We start from the raw sequence: 19379 nt of genomic DNA, 5'->3' as shown, positions 1-19379 counted from the left end.
TGCTGTTGGTCTTTTATCGGAGGCAATTTAGTATTCTGCATTTCTCTTTAGAAGATAATGTGAATAGTAAATAATTGGCAAACAGTACCAGGTACTGCTACAGCTGATCAGTGCTCTTTAACAGTTAGTACTGACATCAGAATTTTTGTTTCATATGAGACAGGTGGGCAATAAATTTTGATGGGTGGTAACTCCAAAAATTTGGTAACTGGTCAAGTGCCACACTCTTCTATGATATTAATTGAGGAGGTGCAGGATCTGAAATGGAGGTTGGGTGTAGAAGGAACTCAGGGTAGGGGATTGATGTGCAGGAGGGGGTGGAGGGGTCTGGGAGGGAGTTTGGGTGAAGGAGTGTGTTGTGACCCAGGGAAGAGGATTGGGGTGTAGGAGGGCAGTGCAAGGTTTGGGAGGTGGGCGTGATCTGGGGCAGGGGATTGGGGTGCACATTCAGCCAATGGGAGCTGTGAGACTGTGCTGGGGGCAGGGACGCATGTGAGGCTCCACGCACACACACACAGGACTTACAATGTACAGAGCACATGGGACCCCACAGCCAGCCACTGTGAGTGGCTTGCTGGGATATGGAAGGCAAGGAGCCTGCTTGAGGCTCCCACTGGTCTGTGGGGCAGAGGTAGTCCAGACCCAGTCCATTAGCCACATTTTGCCTGCCCCTGATATTAAAGAAATGCTTAATTTTGAAATGCTTTGGCTACATCTACACTACATGAATCTCTTCTGGAAAAACATCTTCCAAAAGTGCATCCACATACAAAAAAGCAGATCAAAATCAATCTACTCTTTTGATAGAGAGCACCCACACAGCACCTGCTCTTCCAAAAGATCAGACCAGAGATCAAAAACTCCAGCGCCATGGGGACTGTTCTTTCAAAAGAAGGGCCCCCGGGGCATCTACCTATGCTTTTTTCAAAAGAATCTTTTGAAAGAAGGCACTCTGCCTGATCTGGGAGCAGAAGAGGGCTTCCAGAAGAATAGCTGCATTCTTTCAGTTTTGAATTGAAAGACAGCATTTTGTGTGTAGATACTCCTCATGTTCTTTTGAAAATGGGCCAGATTTTCTGAAAAAAATTTCTAATATAGATGCAGCCTTCCTGTTTTTTAAGCCTCTAAACTGACAAGTCCTTTAGTGTTTCTCTGAATACAGAGAAAACATCTTAATTTTCGAATTTAAAATGTTTTAAATAGCTATTCATCTTTGTGACACTGAGAAACTTGACAGTCTAAATCAAAGAAAACTTACTATGCAGTCTACCATATATACAAGTATCAGAGGGGTAGCTTTGTTAGTCTGTATCCACAAAAACGAGAAGTCCTGTGGCACCTTATAGACACAGAGATATATTGGGGCATAAGGTTTCATAGGTAACAACCCACTTCGTCAGATGCCGTTAGTCTATAAGGTGCCACAGGACTTCTCATTTCTACCACATATAGAAGTAGCTGAATATCTTAAAGGCCGTTGTCTTTTGTCTGGTGGGGTAATGCTTAGGTTTATATAAAAAGTGGAAACATAGTATAAAAAAGACAGTGCTTTCATGGAGCTTTGCAAAGAACCAGAGACACAGGAGAATTGGCATTTTGTTTGTTCCAGACTTGAACAGATGCAGCAATTTGCAATTAAACCAAACTCTCAAACTGCCTTTTTAACATGCTACCTGCAGCTGAACATCACCATACCACTTTGGTTCTTCACATCAGTCACCTTTAAGAAGTTGTCTATGTGAGCTTTCTTGGTTGATCCAAAAATTATGTACTTTTTAGAGTCTCAAGCTGGGAAGTATGTAAGAATCTTCCTGCAAAAATTATATGAAGAATATTCGAGGTGGAGAGGCACTCATTTAGGAAAAGCATGGCTGCATTTCTTATGGAAATTTTTTTTAATGTATGTCACATATCTTGTGGTACAACTTGCAAAATTCCAGACTTGAGGGCTTAGCCAGCACGTTTTGATTTAATTGTTGACGTCTCTATACTCTGGATTTCTGCATTTTATGGAATATAATAACAGTTTTCTTCTTTCAGGTATAGGATGAAAAGCGTAAATGAGTCGTCTTTCAGTTCTTCTGATTCTTTGCCTAATTCATGTTTATATTCTTCAAAGAAAGTATCAGTCTTTTTCTTTCAATCAGTCACCTAATTGTGATGCATCTACAATGGATTGGTGTGAACTGTTTTGGTCAGTTTGGTCTATTTTAACTGTATTTTGACATTATACAAAATTGTAATTTTTGAATACAGAAAATTACCTTCCCAGGAAGGCTACTATGATCCTTTTCTGTGTTAGCTGTGTTCCTTTGAAGGTCATTTATTTAGAATGCCTGAAGTGTCAGAACAATGAGTAAATACAACCTAGAGGAGGAAAAGATTAAGGCTGTATCTACGCTACCTCCCTACTTCGAAGGGAGCATGGTAACTGAGGTGTCGGGAGATTATTAATGAAGTCCTGTGGTGCATATGCAGCACTTCATTAAGCTAATTCTTCCCCGCGACAACTCCGAAGTGTTAAACTTCAAAGTGCCGGCTCACGTGTAGTTGTGGCTAACCCGCTGGTACTTTGAAGTGCCCAGGCAACTTCGAAGTCCCTTTACTCCTCAAACACTCCTTTAACACTTCGGAGTTGCTGCGAGGGATAGTTAGCTTAATGAAGTGCTGCATATGCAGCGCAGCACTTGATTTATAATCTCCCAACACCCTACTTATCATGCTCCCTTCGAAGTAGAGAGGTAGTGTAGGCAAGCCCTAAGTTGGGTATGCGTTGGTATGTGTAATGATGAACACAAAGGGAGGCAAGATGGTAAAGGGTGAAAAGAAGTGGAAATCAGGGCTAAAACTTGTGTTTTGTTTCACTGGTTTTGAAAGAGATTGGGGTGTCAAAGATCCAGGGTCCTATTTTTCAGTATATGTTGCTTTATACCAGGCTGTTGATCAGTATGGCTTCTACCAAACGTAAATCGAGGAGGAGACTTCAGACTTGGCACTTGCTTTGGTTAATGCTGTACAAGAGTGTGCCATGAAGTTAGTGCTGACTGGGCATTTAATGCAACATGAACCATAAGGGTGTCATAGGGGCTGTGCCCACAGAATGCCTCTCACCTCTTTAATGCATAAAATATAATGTATGTGTTCTGGGATAAGATGAAAATGGGATAAGTTTTCACATGCAGTTCACACCAAGCCATTGTAGAATACCTGCTTGAAAGAACGGAGTTCAGCAGACATTAGCAGTCCAAAGCAGACCTACCTGACTTAAGCTGTAGAAGTCTTGCAAGTTTATATCCCATTATCATTGGCGACAATGAAATTAAAATGCCTTAATCAACTATCAAAATTACCTAGGCATATGTATTTCCCCAGTACAGTGGCATATGGAAGCCCTGGTCCTGTACTAATGTGCATCTGTGCACAGGAATAAAGATCCACTTGTGTTTATTGAACAAAGAATCATCCAAGTGGTCCAGGACCCTTTGATAGTTGAAGATTCTACCTTCGTTTGAGTGTCCTTTTCATCTTTTGTCTTTTATCTCTGAATGAAAAATGCCTTCATACGTAAAACCTAAAACATTGCCCTTTTTGATATAAAGAAAATGTGTATTAGTATCAAGAAACTGAGAGTTGCTTTTTTGAACTGTAAGTGTTTCATGTGCCTTAAAACGATGTATTATAGTAAACAATTTTTAAAAAATATTGGAGAAATGTTGCTAGATCTTAAAGAACAAATCAGCTTAAAATTTTATTAGACGGTATGTGGAACAAAGAATTGCACAAAAAAAAAAGTCCTTTCCAAATTAATGTATTTCTATCTGGGAGGTATAGCCACATTAAAAAGAAAAAAAAACCTTTGTTCTTCATGTAACTGATTTTCTTCCATTTCATTATGAACCCAGAGTAAGTTTGAAGATTTTTTTTTTTAATTACAGCATCCTCATTGTTGACCAGAAATGGCTAGAGATCATCTTGCTGTTTATTAGGGATCTGCTGTAGTTCCTTGATCAGATGATGGTCTGCTTGTTTTCAAACTCTGTTAAGAACTGCACAGGTAGGGGTGTTCTTAAAGCAGAAGTGAATTCCTAACCCAAGAATTTTCAAGAGTTTTACTGCAGAAATGAATTGTCCTTGTTAATTCTGTCTGGATTAAACACAGATGACAAATAGGATAAGAAGTCTCCTGCAAATCGTATTTATTTTTGTACCTGAGCAGATGTCATGGTTTACAGGCTTGGCTTGCTAATGCTTTGTATCTTTGTAAATTAATGAGAATTAGGGAGAGGGGCCTGTGTTGCTAGTAGAGTTTGTTTGCCTTGGTGCACCAGTTACAATATTACTAATTTTGGAAGCCAAAACTACTTTGCCAGCAGGTTGCAACACAGTAGGTTTAGTCTGTGGAATATGAAGGATACAGGTTCACTGTCCAGCAAATCTAATAGAGAAAAATAATGCCTTGTAAGTTGCATGAAAATGTTTGTTAAAAATGTGTATTTTCATCTATATGCACTTGAGGTTTTCAAATCAGTGCTGGAGAGTCAGACTAAATTTAGGGGAGGAGGTCATCTTTTTGTCACACACATACTCTCCCTCTCCCTCTCACACGACATGGGATCCTGAACACCACTGCACATTAACGCATGATGTCTACAGCTCAGCATCGCCCACAGTTCTTGTCCTCTTTCAGTAGGATCATGGAGGAGGATCAGTAGTTTAATGCTTCACTGTAGTCTCTTATCCTCTGTTCCCACTTGCCACCATATTCTCTAGCTTTGTGACAGCAATGTCATGGGTGCAAGAAGCAAGTGCATCCACTTTGGAAATCCACAAAGGGTCCACTTGGCCTGTAGATAAGCAGTTCAATGTGGTCTTTCTGTCTTCTGCAGAGGCCTCTAGGAGAAAGATGCTGCAAGCACTGGCTCAGAAACAATATGGACTTTTGACAAGCTCATGAAGTGGATGGTACTTTTGTACCCAACTCCTGTTTCATAATCTTCCCTATATTCGATCACAACTTATTTTCCAGACATAGAAAACTGTTGGAGGCACTGGGCTGCAGAAACTGATCATTTACTTTTGCAAGCAGTATCTCTCATGATTCTATCCACCGTAATGGCTGATGAGCCACAGTCAGACACAGTAGATCTTCACGGCTATGAACATTAGGACATTTACCCTACAGCTTACACAACACCTGCTTTTTAGATACAGGGCAGAATAAAAGGGACTGTAAAATGGCAAGGAGTTGTGAGGCACTTTAGAGACTAACAGATTCATTAGGGCATAAGCTTTCAGGGATAAAATCCAGTTCATCAGGGCTACATCTACATGGTGTGCTGCTGCCAGCAGGTTCATGCAAGTGAGGGCACTCGACAATGCAAATGAGGCACTAATTTACAAATCATGCACTTTATTTGCATACTCTGGCGTGATCTCTGTCCTGGCAGAGGTTTCTGCTGCCACAAAACAAGCTGTGTAAATGGCTGTCTGTCGACCAAAACCCCACTTGTCAACAGCTCCTTAGCCCTCATTTTTGTCATTTTGTCGTTTTTCTCAAACCTCATATGCATAATTGCAGGTAGTTTAGTTCTATCAGATAATGTGATAAAAAAGGCTAGATGAACACTAGAGACAGATTAAAAACAAAACAATTGGTTTCATTCCAGAAAAGCATGATCCCAAACCTTCAGAACGGAGACTAGCTCATTGTAACAAGAACAGGACTACCAGCTCAATGTACCATGTTGTCAGCAGCAAAAGGTTAAAAGGGGATGTGGGGAGGTGATTGGTACTTTGAGTTGAGAAGATGATTTAAAATGGACTTTCAGAGTTATGAGTCGTATGAATAATATGAAGAAGAGATTGTCTAAAAGTATGTCCCTAGCTCAGTTTGTTTAGAAATGGGCTGTATGCCTGGAAATGAGTACTCAGGCTACCAAAGGATCAGATGGTTTTTTGTGTTTCAACAAGGGCCTGCCAATTTTCTGTTGCACTGAAGGGGGAATCAGTACAATCTGTGCCTAATAACTTAAGCTGCATCTACACCTGGAGCTGTTGTTGTGATTTAAAAAAAAGTAGTATAGCTGCAATAGCATGTACGATGGCTAGCAGTAGCATGGGCTAGCCACCCCAAATACAAATCCACAGGCTCCAAGGTAGGGGAAGTTTACTCTTGGTGGCTGTCCTGTGCTGCCACCAACCACTGCCTGTGCTATGGCAGCTACGCTGTTCATAACATGCTGGCTCTATGAGGGCTAGCCGGCAAGTATTCTCAAGCTGGTAGTCACACCTTCAGCTCCAAAGGAAGACATTGCCTAAGCGTGTAGCCAATACTATCATGGCTCTTTAAAATGATTTTTTTTAAAGCTTTAAAAATAAACAAGCCTGTCCTTAATATCCTTAACTAGCATCCTCTTACTGTTCTGGGGATTCATAGTTAAGAGAAACAGATACCTACATCTTCATTGTAGTCTGGTCCTTGCTGTCCTTTCTGTGACCCCAGAAATTACTACTTGTAACATAAAATACAAACTGATGTTTAACTGCATACAAGAAGAAAAGGGTTTGAGTGGGGAGTGTTTGTTTTTTTACTAGTGGCATACGTATTTTGTGGAATTGTCTTGCAGCTCACATTTCATATTTAGAAATTAATCATCACACATCAAAATGCCAGAAATTTTTCCTTTTCAGCTTGTTGCTGTGTTTTAATTGTGGCCCTGATTTTTCTACATTGTGTAGCAGTACAAAAGATTAGCCTTCGAGGTTCATACGAGAATGGAATTACATATACGGTCTGCAGCAGGAGGGATGACACAGATAAGTAGTGTCAAGGATGTGGATTTTAAACTGCTTTTAAATAATTTTTTAGTAGTCCCCACTCCATATTAATAAAATTTGTGTTCTGTAGTAATCGCCCAACTAAAATCCTCTAGGGCCTCTAGTAATGTGTAGCGTGTTAAAACTGTTAATATAGACTGTTATGTTCCTTAAAGGGCCATGTGTGTAATATTCTTTTGGTCCGCACTGGAAATTATTTTATATCAGCCTATATGATGAAGAATTTTCCAGCTCTGTTAGCGTGGGACTAGCTATGGCACTTTTAATCTACTGGGCAATTATCCACACTATAGCGGAGAAGAAAAATACATCAGAGCATCTGGTTGTTTTTTACCCCATATTTGGATGTGTCTTCCCAGGCCAAACAACACAGGTCTTTTCCTATACCTCTGCATATGTGCACATGAACACAAATCCCAATTAAAGGTAAGATACAGCTGAAGTGTCAGGAATTCCACAGCCAAACATGCATCCAGAGATTGATGGCAGTGGTTGGTAGCTTTGGCAAAATTTATTAAAATCATTTGTAAGGGTCATCGTGGTGGAGAAAATTGCACTTGAAGTGCTAAAAATTTCCAGGGAACCTCACAACTCTGCATGTTAAGTTGCTCTTGGTGAAAAGTCTTAAAAAAAAAAAAAAAAAAAAAAAAAAAAAAAAATGCAGTGTTCAGGCTAATGATACTAAATAATGCCATACTACCCAAAAAAAAAAAAATCCATTAATTCAGGAGGTATATTCATGCCTCATTGTTTGTTATTTGAGTAACTGTCAATAAAATTAGAAGGCCGAGTCAGTGGAAATTTCTAGGTTCAGTCTGGCTAGTGGATCTGGGACTCATAACAGGGGGTATGAGGACATGCAACAACTTCAGTAAATACATTTTGAGGACTTAGTTTTAGACATGCAGAGGCCTCAGATGATGAACACTAGCAGCTCCCATTGACTTCAGGAGAGAAGTGAGTGCCCTAGTGCTTCTGAAAATCAGGCCCTTGACCTGGGCTTTATAAAGGACCCTAAGGAGGTTGGGTATCCAACTCCCTTTCAATAGGATTTGGGTCCTGGTCTTGCTGAGGCTCCTTGGAAAATCCCAGCCGCTGTCTGACTTTGGGAACTCTATTTCAAAACTGAACCCTTAAAGGTGATCTTGGTAGGAGCTGAGTGTATTCAGTGCTTCTCAAAATGTGTCCAATTTAATAGGAGCGTGGTGGTGGTGACCCCAAAGCTTGGGGTGACATGCACCTCCAGCCCTGCCCCTTCCACCCAAGGCCCTGCTCCCCACTGTGGCCACTGGCCTCTGCCCAACCATTTCTCTCTCCTTCACAACACAGTGGGACCTCTGGCCAGCATCCTCAGAGCAGCTCTGGGGAGCCAGTGGAGGAAGCCAGTAGGTGGTGCAGCACAGCCCCAGTCTGCCTGTCCCAGCCATGCTGGGAGAAAGAACCTGGGGGCCCCTGGTGGAGGATGGATGGCACCAGGTGAGGCAGTTTTGGAGGGCATTGCCTTCCCCTGACTACAATACCCACCACCCCCGAATTAATAAGCCTCACTTTAGGGCCTTTGTGTTCACTACAAAGACAGATGAAGGCTCAGCCTTTCTTCATAGTGAACATAGACCCAAAAGCCCCTTTCTTTAAAGAGGCTCTTTGAGGGGAAACATGTCAGAGCATCAAAGATTGGGGAGCTGGGGAGATTGTCACCTTTTCTAGGCCAGTACAAAATCATTTCCTGCACCGTTTCCTCCAGTTCTTTTCCTGGTCTAATGATGTTGACCTGCCATACAGGAATGTCAAGCTGAGGAATTGGTTGAAGTTTGTGAGCCACTCATATGATATAGCGATGGAAGCCATATTTGACTGATTATTAGTACAAGGGCTTGTGCTTCCTCCTTTCCCTTTGGGTGAGTATTTTACATTGTAAATTAAAATTAAAGCAAATTAAAAGCTAGCAGATAATTGGAATGTCACCTTTTCTCCAGAGACTGTTTTTAACTGCAAATATTCATTTACTGTTTTCATTAAATGAGTGATTAGTAAGAAAATAAAATATTTTCACGTATATTACAGACTTTGTAAGATGTGTTCAGATAGGGTGCACTGCTGTAAATTGCTATGAAGAATAATTCCAGGGACACTCAGATCCTTGGAATCAAACATTAATCTTCACTGGGCCCAAATAATTTCTAGTGTTTCATCTCCAGAATCCTCAGCAGTTATTTGACCCAAATAGAGAATTTTTGAGGAAGAAGCAATTATTTCTTATCTGACAATGTATCTGTTTATAAGGAGTACTGTTTGTTTTGTTAATGTGTTTTATTGTTGGTGCAACTAATTTCAACCTCCAATTTAAGCATTCAGCCTCCAATTTATTTCCTGTATTAAATTTCAATTAATGGGATTTCTTTTAGCATCTTCTATTGATTTTAAAAGACTAAGGACCGTTGAAATCCTCTAAAGTGTGAGAGAGAGCAGCCATAACTGAAAACAGATTTAAAAAAAATATATATTGCATTTTACAAAATTAACTTGCATTTTCTTCATGCTATCCTTTCAGTTTGATTGCAGTTAGCTAATTAAATTCCCTTTGGTGCTAAAATTTAGTAGGTTCACTTGGATTTTCTAGGAGCAGCACTTTCACTTCATAATAGTTTGTCACTTTTAATAAAGTTATAATTCAAGTGTATAATGAATTAAGTAGTAGCTCCTTTGTAGGTTGTCCATTCTGACTCCTCTTGGCTATATAGCCACCACTCTGACTTTCATGTTTTTCAGACCATATGAGAACTATGTGGGGTGGATATGCAGTGAGAGGGTAAAGAAACTGCTTTAATCCATGATATATAGTTTTATGCAGTATTAAAAAGCAGGACTTTCATAATAGTGAATAAAGAAATCAGGGAGAACTGGAACAGAAAGTCTGGTTGACAGAAGCTATGTCCAGCCCAAGGAGTTTCAGCTCATGGACTTGCCATCCTGCTGTGAGTTGTCCAAGCACTCAGTTAGTGTTCCCATTTTGTGTCCATCAGTGAAAAGTCTGGTAAGTTCAGGATTGCAGAGAAGGTACCAAACCATATTTAGGTTTTTAATAAAGCATCTGTCATGTTTAGCTGGACGTGGGGATGGATTTTGATGGAACATTGTCTGGACCATAGTTTTCTGTTTGAACATCCATATTGGGGTCATTCAGCTGTGAGACAGTTGAAATCTGATTGGCTTTACCAAGGTTCTTAATGATGTTAAAGTTATATTTGGCGGTTTCTACAAAGCTGTTCTCCAGTAACCAGCCATCTGACTCACATTCTGGGTCACCCAATAGGACAACATTCTTCATTGCTGTTTGCAGGTAACGGACTCCAATAAGTACAGAAATCTGTTTTTTTAAAAAAAAAAAAAAAAAAAAAAAAAAGAGTAAGAGTTAGCTACAGAATGCATATTACAGCCTAAATTGCACAGGTGACAACTGACTGTGTCCTTTACCCATTACTTGGACTATTTATATTGGATAGAACTATCAAGATCCAGCAATAGATCTAACAAGTCTTCTGAAAGTTTTAGAGAATGATACCATAGACAGTTTTGTTAGAATTCTATACTTAAGTAAGAATTCTTGGTATAGCAAAGGACAGGCATACAACTACTTTTGAGTACTTCAGACAGAGGAGCTACCATTATTTACTGGCACCATTGGCCAGGAGGCGTGAAATCCTGACCCAAAAGAAGTAAATGCAGTGAGTGGGGCATGAGCAGTTAAACCCAGTGCTTGGGGCTGACTCATGCCTAGTGGAAGGCAGAGGAACAGGGACTTGGAGTTAGGGCAGGACAGTGGAAAGGTAGGGAAGCAGAAAATCACAGCAGGCAAGAATTCAAGAGCAAGGTAAGCAGGAGGAGTCCATAGCAGCAGCCAGCCAGAGATTCCCCTAGTTCAATGGTTCTCAACCTATCTACCAGGGTGGGCCTTCCATGGCAGGGGTGGGGCCTTGGTTACCCAGTGACTAACAATTAAAATGGTGGTAATCCTATGATTAGGCTGCAGGTGGGTTGCCAGTTGAGAGAACCAGTGCTCTAGTTGCTGAGGCTCTGTCTACACTACATGATAGTCAAATGTAAGGCAATTAGCTTGATATTATAATGTCACTGTCTTCACTGTAAATACCATTAGCTCGATTTTAGGGAACACTAGCACTGATATCATAATATCGTTGAAAGCAGCTGGGTGTAGCATCAAGTTGCAATTTAAAAGGTGGAATAAAGGCTAATGTGGAAGCACCGTGTCTTAAAATCAAATTTATTAGCCTCCAAAAGTTCCCCCGAAGCTACAAGGTTACCTGCTATATAGGGCCACTTCCATCCCTGCTACTTTCCAGGTGCACAGGAAGTAGGTCACAGAAAGCCTAAGAATTTGAATAGATCACCAGAAAGCTGCGGAAATTAAGGAGGTGCCCAGAAGAAAGTTTTTTACATATCTCATTGCTCTGCATCGGTAGCCATTGCACTGCATCGGTAGCCATCTCTTGCAATCTTAAGTAGTCTGCTTAGTTCTCAGGGTCTCAAGAGAGCTTCAGCGTGGAGCCATCTGGAGATTCTGGATCTTCTCGCTGTCTGGCAAGAGGAATCAATGGGGAGCAGACTTCAGGTGTCCATGAGAAATGGGTGCATATATGATAAGATCTCACAGTTGATGATTGCCAGAGGTCACTCCTGGGATTCTACACAATGCCGATTGCAGGTGAAATAACTCCGGCAGGCCTATCACAAAGTCCAGGAAGCCAACCGATGGTCCAGGTCATCTCCAAAGACCTGTCGCTATTATGAATAGCTGCATGTGCTTCCTGGGGAGGACCCATCCATGATCACCATGCTGAATTTCAACAGCTCTGGAGGCCCTGTTCTGGAGTTCAGGGTGAGCCAAGAGGAGCTAGGGGGCCAGGAGGAAGAGCTTTGGCAGCAGGGCCCTCTATCAGCTAATGCTTCTTCACTGGATCTTTCTCTACTTACTTATAGGAGGAAGTGGGAGGCAGTGGTGGCCTGGGTCCTACCTGGAAATCCATGAGCCTGGGCTTTTGTGGCCTGTGATCCTTCACAGTAAGTGGGAATTTTGCCATTCGTTTCAATGGAGCACCAGTTTTATTCAAGGAGCTTTTAGGATTCAGTCATGTCCTACATCTCAATGCAAGAATTAACAGAGGATAGCCTACAGTATAGTCAAATCTTGTGGGGAGGGGGAAGCTCCTATAGAGCAATGACAACCTGGAAGATACTTTACTAGAGGATTCCTGAGACTGGATTTTTCAAAAGTATCTAAAGGTACATTGGCACTGCTGTGGTGACTACTTAAAAAGCAAATGAACACTGGTTGCACAGGAAAAGTGCTACTGAACATTTCTAGCACCTTTTAAAATGCAGAGTGAAAATCTCAGAGAGGCAGATCCTTCCCCAGAACATAAACGCATATTGCGTGAATGCATTTCAGTGAAGATGCAAGAAGATGTTTTATCTGAAAACAGTAACTATGTAATTAATGTTTGAAACCAGATGTTTAGTGCTTGTACAATTAAGTAACAACAACAACAATAACACAAAACTGATATTACCGAGAGATGGAAAACTGCTTTTCAGTCTGTCGTTGGGCTCCTTTAAATATGGGTGAAAACTTCCCATCAGCTACTTGGCAACCCACAATAGCATGACTACGTTTGCAGATGCAAATGCTTTGTCTACATCAGGAGTGTGCAAAGTGGTGGGTGTGCCTCCTGCCCCAGGAGGGGGCACAAAATTTTGTAAGGGGGGGCACGCCGTGATCAGCCTCCCATCTCTGCGGCTTTCACTGCCTTCCCTGTGGCCTATAGTGGCTGCCCCAGCCTCCTCCCCACAGCCTCAGTTGTCTCCCGTCCCTCTCCACGGCTTCCACTGCCACTGTTGCCAAGGGAGTGCAGTGACCAATAAGAATGGTGTCCTATCCACTGCAGCAGCCTCTGGGCCAATTAGAATGTGTGGAGGTGTCGCTTGGACCCTGTGTCAGGCGACACGGGCAACCAGTGAGCTCCCAGCTTGTTAAGGTGGCCATCCTGACCCCACAATGCGCTGGCACCAGGGATACCCCCCTGCCTCCCAAGATGCTGGTGTGGAGTGGTGCCGCTGCATCATTCCTTCCATACAAGGCACAGCCTGGGATCACCACCTCCCTGCTCTACAGCAGCATCAAGTTCAGTGCCAGTACAGTGTGACAAGGGCAACACGTAGAAGGTGGAGGTGGTAATGCAGGTGAACTCCCTGTCTGCCCCGCCCCCGAGCACTCCTCCCTCTTGCACATTACCCCCCATGTGCCCCATCCCTTTTGGGGTACCTCTTAAGTCACCTGCACACCCTTCTCAGGATCCTATCCCTGGGTTCCCCCCCGCCCACATTCCTTATGTGGTCTTCTTTCAGGCTTGGGGGTGGGGGGGGGGGCTGCTAATTGCAGGGCCAAAAAGTGGGGCCCAACATAAAACATTTGCTCTCCCCGATCTACATGGTTGCAGAGCTGCAGCCTGAAGATAAATGTGTTCCATAAAATTATTTTCCAGCTGTAGGATAATACACAGCAGAGCACACTGTAGTACTGATGTTAATCCAAACCTTTATTCATAGACAAAATTACTAGTTTTAGTCCCCCTCCTTTTCCTGAGATTTCTTCTTAAAATTCACTTTTTCAATCCATTTTTCTCCTTTCCCATTTTTAATTCCTATACCTTCCTTACCTAATTTGTTATCCAGTGTCTTGTCCAGTTTGTCTCAAATTGTAAACCCTTCTGGGCAAGGAATGTGTCTTACTCTGTTTATACAGTCTGCTACAGGAATCTCCCTCGAACCACCTTCTGAAGCCTTACCTCAAACAGCCAGATGATGAACCCAGTGAGACCAATGGACCTCATGATATCTGTGTAGTATTCCAACAGGGCCTGTCTGCACCCCTTCATCCAGATATTGAGCTCCTCCGTCAGAAAATCATAGTTATAGTGAGCAGTGTTATTTGTAAGCTGGTACTGAATACAAGGCCGTGGTGAATTTGGATTGCAGCAGCTGAAGGGCACTCCATCCATCAAGAACTTCCCATCAACATTACTTTTAAGACGGCTGCAACAAGATGGTAAGTAAAGGCATTATAGAGCTGGTAGCCATACCAATAGATGGAATGGCAGTTTCTGCCACTTTTGTTTACAAGCTGTGTCTTAACACTGGATAGCTACAGACCTGTCAGAGGTAAAATAGGGAGAATGAAAACAGAATCCCCAATATATGATGCTGTTCATCACGGAAAGGAGAAATTTCCCTTCAGCTCAAGCATAGTGTCAGTTCTATGTTACACGTGATCTCTGATGAGGGGGCCGACTCGATATAGAGAATGGGACAAGGTGTCTTTCTAGACATCTGCACTGAGAATATTAATAAAGCAAAAACTATAATTTTTGTTTTTTTGGTGTAATTCTAGTGCAGGACAGAGCATTATACTGCTGTATTTCGGCTTCTCTGCTGATTTTTGTAACGTAATAATGTCTTTAAAAATTCAGCTAATACTGTTACAAACCTACGGGCCACATTAATCATGAAAACTGCTCACTGACTGGTGAAGATTGCCTCCATCTGATGTATTCCAGACCGTTTAATATACATGAACGTCCCCTCTCTTTGTTGCTGGTGGTCCTATTAAAAGTACTGAAGTTGCTTGATGTCCTGTCATAATGTTATCCCACAGTGAGCTACCACCAAATTTAGGGAGATTATTTGCCGTATTGACTATAGGATTGAATTAAGCATGAACTCTTTTGTCTTATGTAGCCTCTGCTTTAATTTTGCTGCTCTGATTCTCTGGGCCATTCTACTCCTGCTAATGGCAGCAGAATTAAATGGATATAAAGGAACCTCATTAGTCAAGTGCCTAAAAGTGCATGGATTATCTATTACAAAAGGAGAGGCTTCTGCATATCCATCCCATCTTGTCTGGCTCCCCAGGGCTGGAGCTACTGGTGGAGTGCCGCACCCTGGCAAGCTCCTGGCCCTGGCCCTGGGCCTGCTAGGGTTCCCTCGAATCCAGGGCAGAGAGTTGGAGTTGTGGAGGGGGCTCAGAGTATGGAGGGATGCTCAGGGCAGCTGTGGGGGGATTTAGGAGGCAGTGGGAAGAGTGGAGTGGAGCCTGGGACAGTCCTGGTTGTAGCTCACTGGTGAGGACGTCTCTGCCCCACTGCTCCTGTTTGCTGTGCTGCTTCAAGGGAGCAGTGGGCTGGCTGTGTGGGGGCACTACTTCAGGGAAATCAGTGGGAGTACAAGAGACTCCATGGCCTGCTTCTTCCTTCCCCTGATATCTTTCCAGGAGCCCCCAGCAACAGCGCATGCCAGGGACTGCGTGTGCACTGCCCGGCACCCAGAAATAGGGGGCAGCAAGACAGGCATGGACATAACAGGAGCCCATCTGGGAGCACACACACACCCCACCTCCAGTGTGCCCTCAGCCAGCCCCTTTCATACCTGCCTGCTTCACCTTGCTGAGTGCACTGGGCCACCAGTGCCAGCCTGCAGCAGAATGCTTGGGAGCTTGACTGACAACATGCTCCACAAGCCCCACTCTGCATGCATACAACAGAACACTCCTCCCAGCTCTTGCCAGAGTGGCGCACTGGGGCACACTGTCTTGCTTTCACCTCTGCTCTAAAATGATAGAATAACAGTCCCTGCATGTCAATGACTTGACTTCATTAGCCACCTGGTGATGGTTCAAACTTCCTCGTTTTCTAGGGCCCTAAGCCATTGTTTATGTATTTCCTTGTTGCTCTCTCCATGTAGCTGTCGTGGAAAGGAGTACTTTGTTTCTAATATTTGTAATGAAAGGTTAAAAAATCTGAGTGTCTCCCCATTGCCAGTGTGTTTCCCTCAGTGATTGCAAATAGAAAATTCTGACTGGTGATGTTGGAATTCGCTATTTCTGTACCCGTGGTAGAAGGACTGAGCAATCGGAGGAGACTTTCATTAGACTTTACTACCCATAGTTCAGTGTAATAAAATTACATGGGCTCTTGCAGCATACATTTTTACGGTGAACAAAAACAAGTAACCACATTCACATTTACTCTCTAATGATGTGCTATAATTAACTGAAGCAATCACATGATCTTGGTGTTAGAGCCTTTGTCCTCCTCCTACAGCATGCAGTGTTAAACATTTCATGTCCTCATCTGGTTTAATTTCAATGGGAAGCTCTTCAGGGCAGGGGCATTGTTTTATTTGTCTACATAGTGTACTGTGTGCTTTAATGATGCAGTATAAGCAACTATTTTAAATATTGTGACAGAGAACAATATTGTTTCTGCAGGACTGACAGGAATGAAAAAGCAATAAATTTTACTTCAATCTTAAAAGGTCAGCCAACATTGTTTGCCATTTCCATGGCGAGTGAATCTGTTGAGTACAACAGTTATGTCACTTTTCAATGTAGAACTCTGTTTTAAAACACTTCTTATGTCAATCTGCATCCTCTTGTCAATACTTCCACTCTCCTTCTCCTAAGCAATTATCCTGAGCCTTATTTTATTTATGTGGTGAAGTGCTCTGGGCAGGAAGAGTGTCTTACCTATGCTCTCTAGAGATCTTAGGAAACTTGTTGTATTATGCCAAAAGCTTAGTAATAACTGCAACTTCAATTTCGAAGCTTTGTGCAGATTTGATCTTTGGTTTCACACCACCTGGATTTCCCCACTGCATCTTGAGTTCAACCGTAACCAAAAACTCATTCCAATTGGCTGAAGTATGTTGTTTATCCTGGCATCGTGTTGAAATGACCAAAATTGTGAGTTTTTAATGTTTTTTGCCTCAGCCCATCAGTCAGACTTCCTCAGACCTGTGGCTGAAGTTTTCTTGAGAGTTTTTCAGATCTTTTCACAAGCCTGGCCCATATTCTGAGCTAGATATGAAAGCAGGCAGGATTCAATAAAATTTGCACAGCCTTGGCTAATCCTTCTTAATTTTTTCATCAGAGTTCTGTTCTTTCCCCACCAATTGTGGGGAAAGTTCTCAGCTCATTTTTTTCCTCCTGCTGCTTGTATATTAAAGAAAAACTGCAAATAATGTTCATTTGCTTGATCCAGTGAAAAACACAACTTGCTATTTTATATATTTGAAGTCTCATATAAAATAATTAAGTATACATAATGAAGCAGGAAGCGGCCAAAGTATCAGCTTGATGACTTGTAAGAAGACAGAAAGATGAGCAACGTAATTTTTTGCCCATGGGTGCTTACGCAAACTTTCTAGACCTCTGGGAAATTAGATTGGAGGGAAAAAGATAAAAATTCCTATGTGTAGCTGCAGCTCACATCTTTAACTTGATGCATGTCACCAAACTTTGTTTCCTGTTGGAACTACATTTTATATGGTCAACTCTTGCAGCTGCCCAGCTCTCCTCAGCGAAGATTTTTAAAAACCTTGTCAAGAATTATCACATACTACTTTGTCAGCTGGTTTTTTTTTAACATTCTGATTGTTACTTTTTATGATCTCTATGTAAGAATTATTGCAATCTTCTTTTAAGTGAACCATTTCATTCTTTGTTTTTCATAGGAAAGCAGCACCAACACACACCACTTTTCTCCTGAGATTTCCACCCTTCTCTGCCACCACCTTTTCATGTAATGCGTGAGGGGTTTGCAATGTCATTAAATTTCTAGGGTTGAAACACAATGAGCCTGGAACTTAGGTTTGTAAAGTAGTATATGTGAAGGAAGAGCTTTCAGTGTTTTTTTTTAAATGCAATTTATATTGACCAGATTATGTGGCAGCACAATCAAAAACTCACTGGCAAACTGCTGCGATTGAATTTCAGAGTAGCTGACTTGTCATTTTATATGGGATGGGAGCATTTCAAAGCATTGCATAATATACATAATGTGCCTTTTTTAAAAAGGTAGTTTTTATGGTCTACCTAGTTAACACACTGTGAAAGTAGAATGATCATGTCAGATATGACTCTACAGCCGTTATTCAAAAACAGAAGTCTAGCAGACTTAGAGCTTGTTTCTGCTCCTTTTATAAGTCCATCAAAACGCTCACTGACATAAATGTGAGGAAGATGAGATCCTTAAGAGCTACCAGACTATACACCTGTGTTCATCTGTGGGTGACCATGTGGCTTAAATGAGGTGCTATTACTGTCCTCGTTTGCCTGACTGAGACCATCAAATGCATTACTCAGGCTCTACACATTTTATGTGACATCTCTGTACTACTCTGATCACAGCGATACTTCCTTTCCTTGAATTGGACACACCACCAGAATTAATCAATGTGATCTTTGCCCTCACCCCCCAAAATGTCATCATTTTCAGAAGGTAGTCCAAAGATTACAGGAGTTTCTTCTTCAAGTGCAGAAGCAACAATCAGCTTTGATCTTTTTTCCCCACCCCTCAGTGCTTACCTTGTATATTGACTGTCTAATGTGCCCCTCCTTTTTGCTCAATGCAAATTATTTTTCTGTGGGGTGGGATTTGGGGGTGGTGGTGAAAAGGATTTGTTCCCCCTCAAACTTTTTCCATCATAACCAATGAATACTTACTCCAAAACCTCTTTGGAAGCCATATTCAGATAACGAACAGATATCCACTGAATTTCAAACCAGTCTCTGAAGCCATTGTTTCCACAACACTGGAATCCAATTTGCAACAGGTCTATGGTTTTCTTTAAGAAGCACCGACCAGGGATGTCTGTGTCCTTGTAGAACTTAATAGCATCCCTCAGTCCCAGATAGAGAGACTCCTCCAGCTCGTTCCTCATGGTGTAGCACATGACAGCACCCCCCAAGATGCAGAAGGTGAAACAGAAGGTGCACAGAATGTAAGGGAGCATGACTAGCCTCCAACGGCAGAACTTGTTGGTGTCTGAACAGTCATAACAGATTTTTCCACCAAGGAAGTTGATAATGCAGGCTATGACCCCTACTGAGATCAGCATGTTTGGGACAGAGTTAATCTCCCCTTTTGCCATCAGTTCACTGCGTTTCTTGATCTCTATTTTCAGAAAGAGGCCCAGGCTAAAGAGAATGACACCAGTCACTACAGAAACCCAATTGAGGATCCACAGGATCTGAGCCAGTTTGTCTCTCTTAGTTTTTGTGAATTTTACTTTAAGGACAGCCATAGTCAGATCAGCATTAGAAAAAAGAAGCTTGGGTCCGGGAGAAGTTCATGAGCAGATTAATAGCGTGTACTTAGGGTGATGAAAACATGCTGGAGAAGCCTGTGAGGGAAAGGAAAAAAGATTAGTGTCTGGCCTTTATTGTGTATTTACACAATGTGTGCAGGGAGCTTCCTGTACACATTTAAACTCTATTGGAGATCTGCCAGGAGCACCCTGCTCCTGCTTGAATCTCCTGCGTGAATGAAAAATTTAGAAAGATACAATTCTACATAGAGATTGGAAACACTTAAAAACTCCACAATGTCCCAGCAATAATCATGTTAGGAATTCTATTACCAGGGCTAAAACAGTGTGAGATAGGTATCCACAACGTGCTTCTCACACTG

General features: G+C 42.0%; 1 protein-coding gene across 1 annotated transcript; it reads right to left on the bottom strand.

Annotated features, from left to right (window-relative positions):
• Positions 1-9937: 9937 nt before the first annotated feature.
• Positions 9938-18993, bottom strand: LOC142015388 (photoreceptor outer segment membrane glycoprotein 2). Its single transcript, XM_074998870.1, has 3 exons — positions 18413-18993; positions 13701-13947; positions 9938-10204 (listed from the first exon to the last, which is right to left on the bottom strand). The coding sequence occupies exons 1-3, from the start codon at positions 18991-18993 to the stop codon at positions 9938-9940; spliced, it is 1095 nt and encodes a 364-aa protein (XP_074854971.1).
• Positions 18994-19379: the final 386 nt, after the last annotated feature.

This window comes from Carettochelys insculpta, chromosome 6 (genome assembly GCF_033958435.1).
Source record: "Carettochelys insculpta isolate YL-2023 chromosome 6, ASM3395843v1, whole genome shotgun sequence".
In the NCBI taxonomy this organism is placed as follows: Eukaryota; Metazoa; Chordata; order Testudines; family Carettochelyidae; genus Carettochelys; species Carettochelys insculpta.
The sequence above is the reverse complement of the archived record's forward strand: the minus strand, read 5'-3'. Positions and strand labels throughout refer to the sequence as shown.

Excerpts from the sequence above, each read along its gene's own strand:
- LOC142015388 (XM_074998870.1), bottom strand. The coding sequence starts at position 18,993 with ATGGCTGTCCTTAAAGTAAAATTCACAAAAACTAAGAGAGACAAACTG. Across the intron at positions 13,948-18,412 it reads GCTTCCAAAGAGGTTTTGGA|CCGTCTTAAAAGTAATGTTG; the intron begins GTAAGTATTCAT and ends ATCTTGTTGCAG. Across the intron at positions 10,205-13,700 it reads TCATCATCTGGCTGTTTGAG|ATTTCTGTACTTATTGGAGT; the intron begins GTAAGGCTTCAG and ends TTAAAAAAACAG.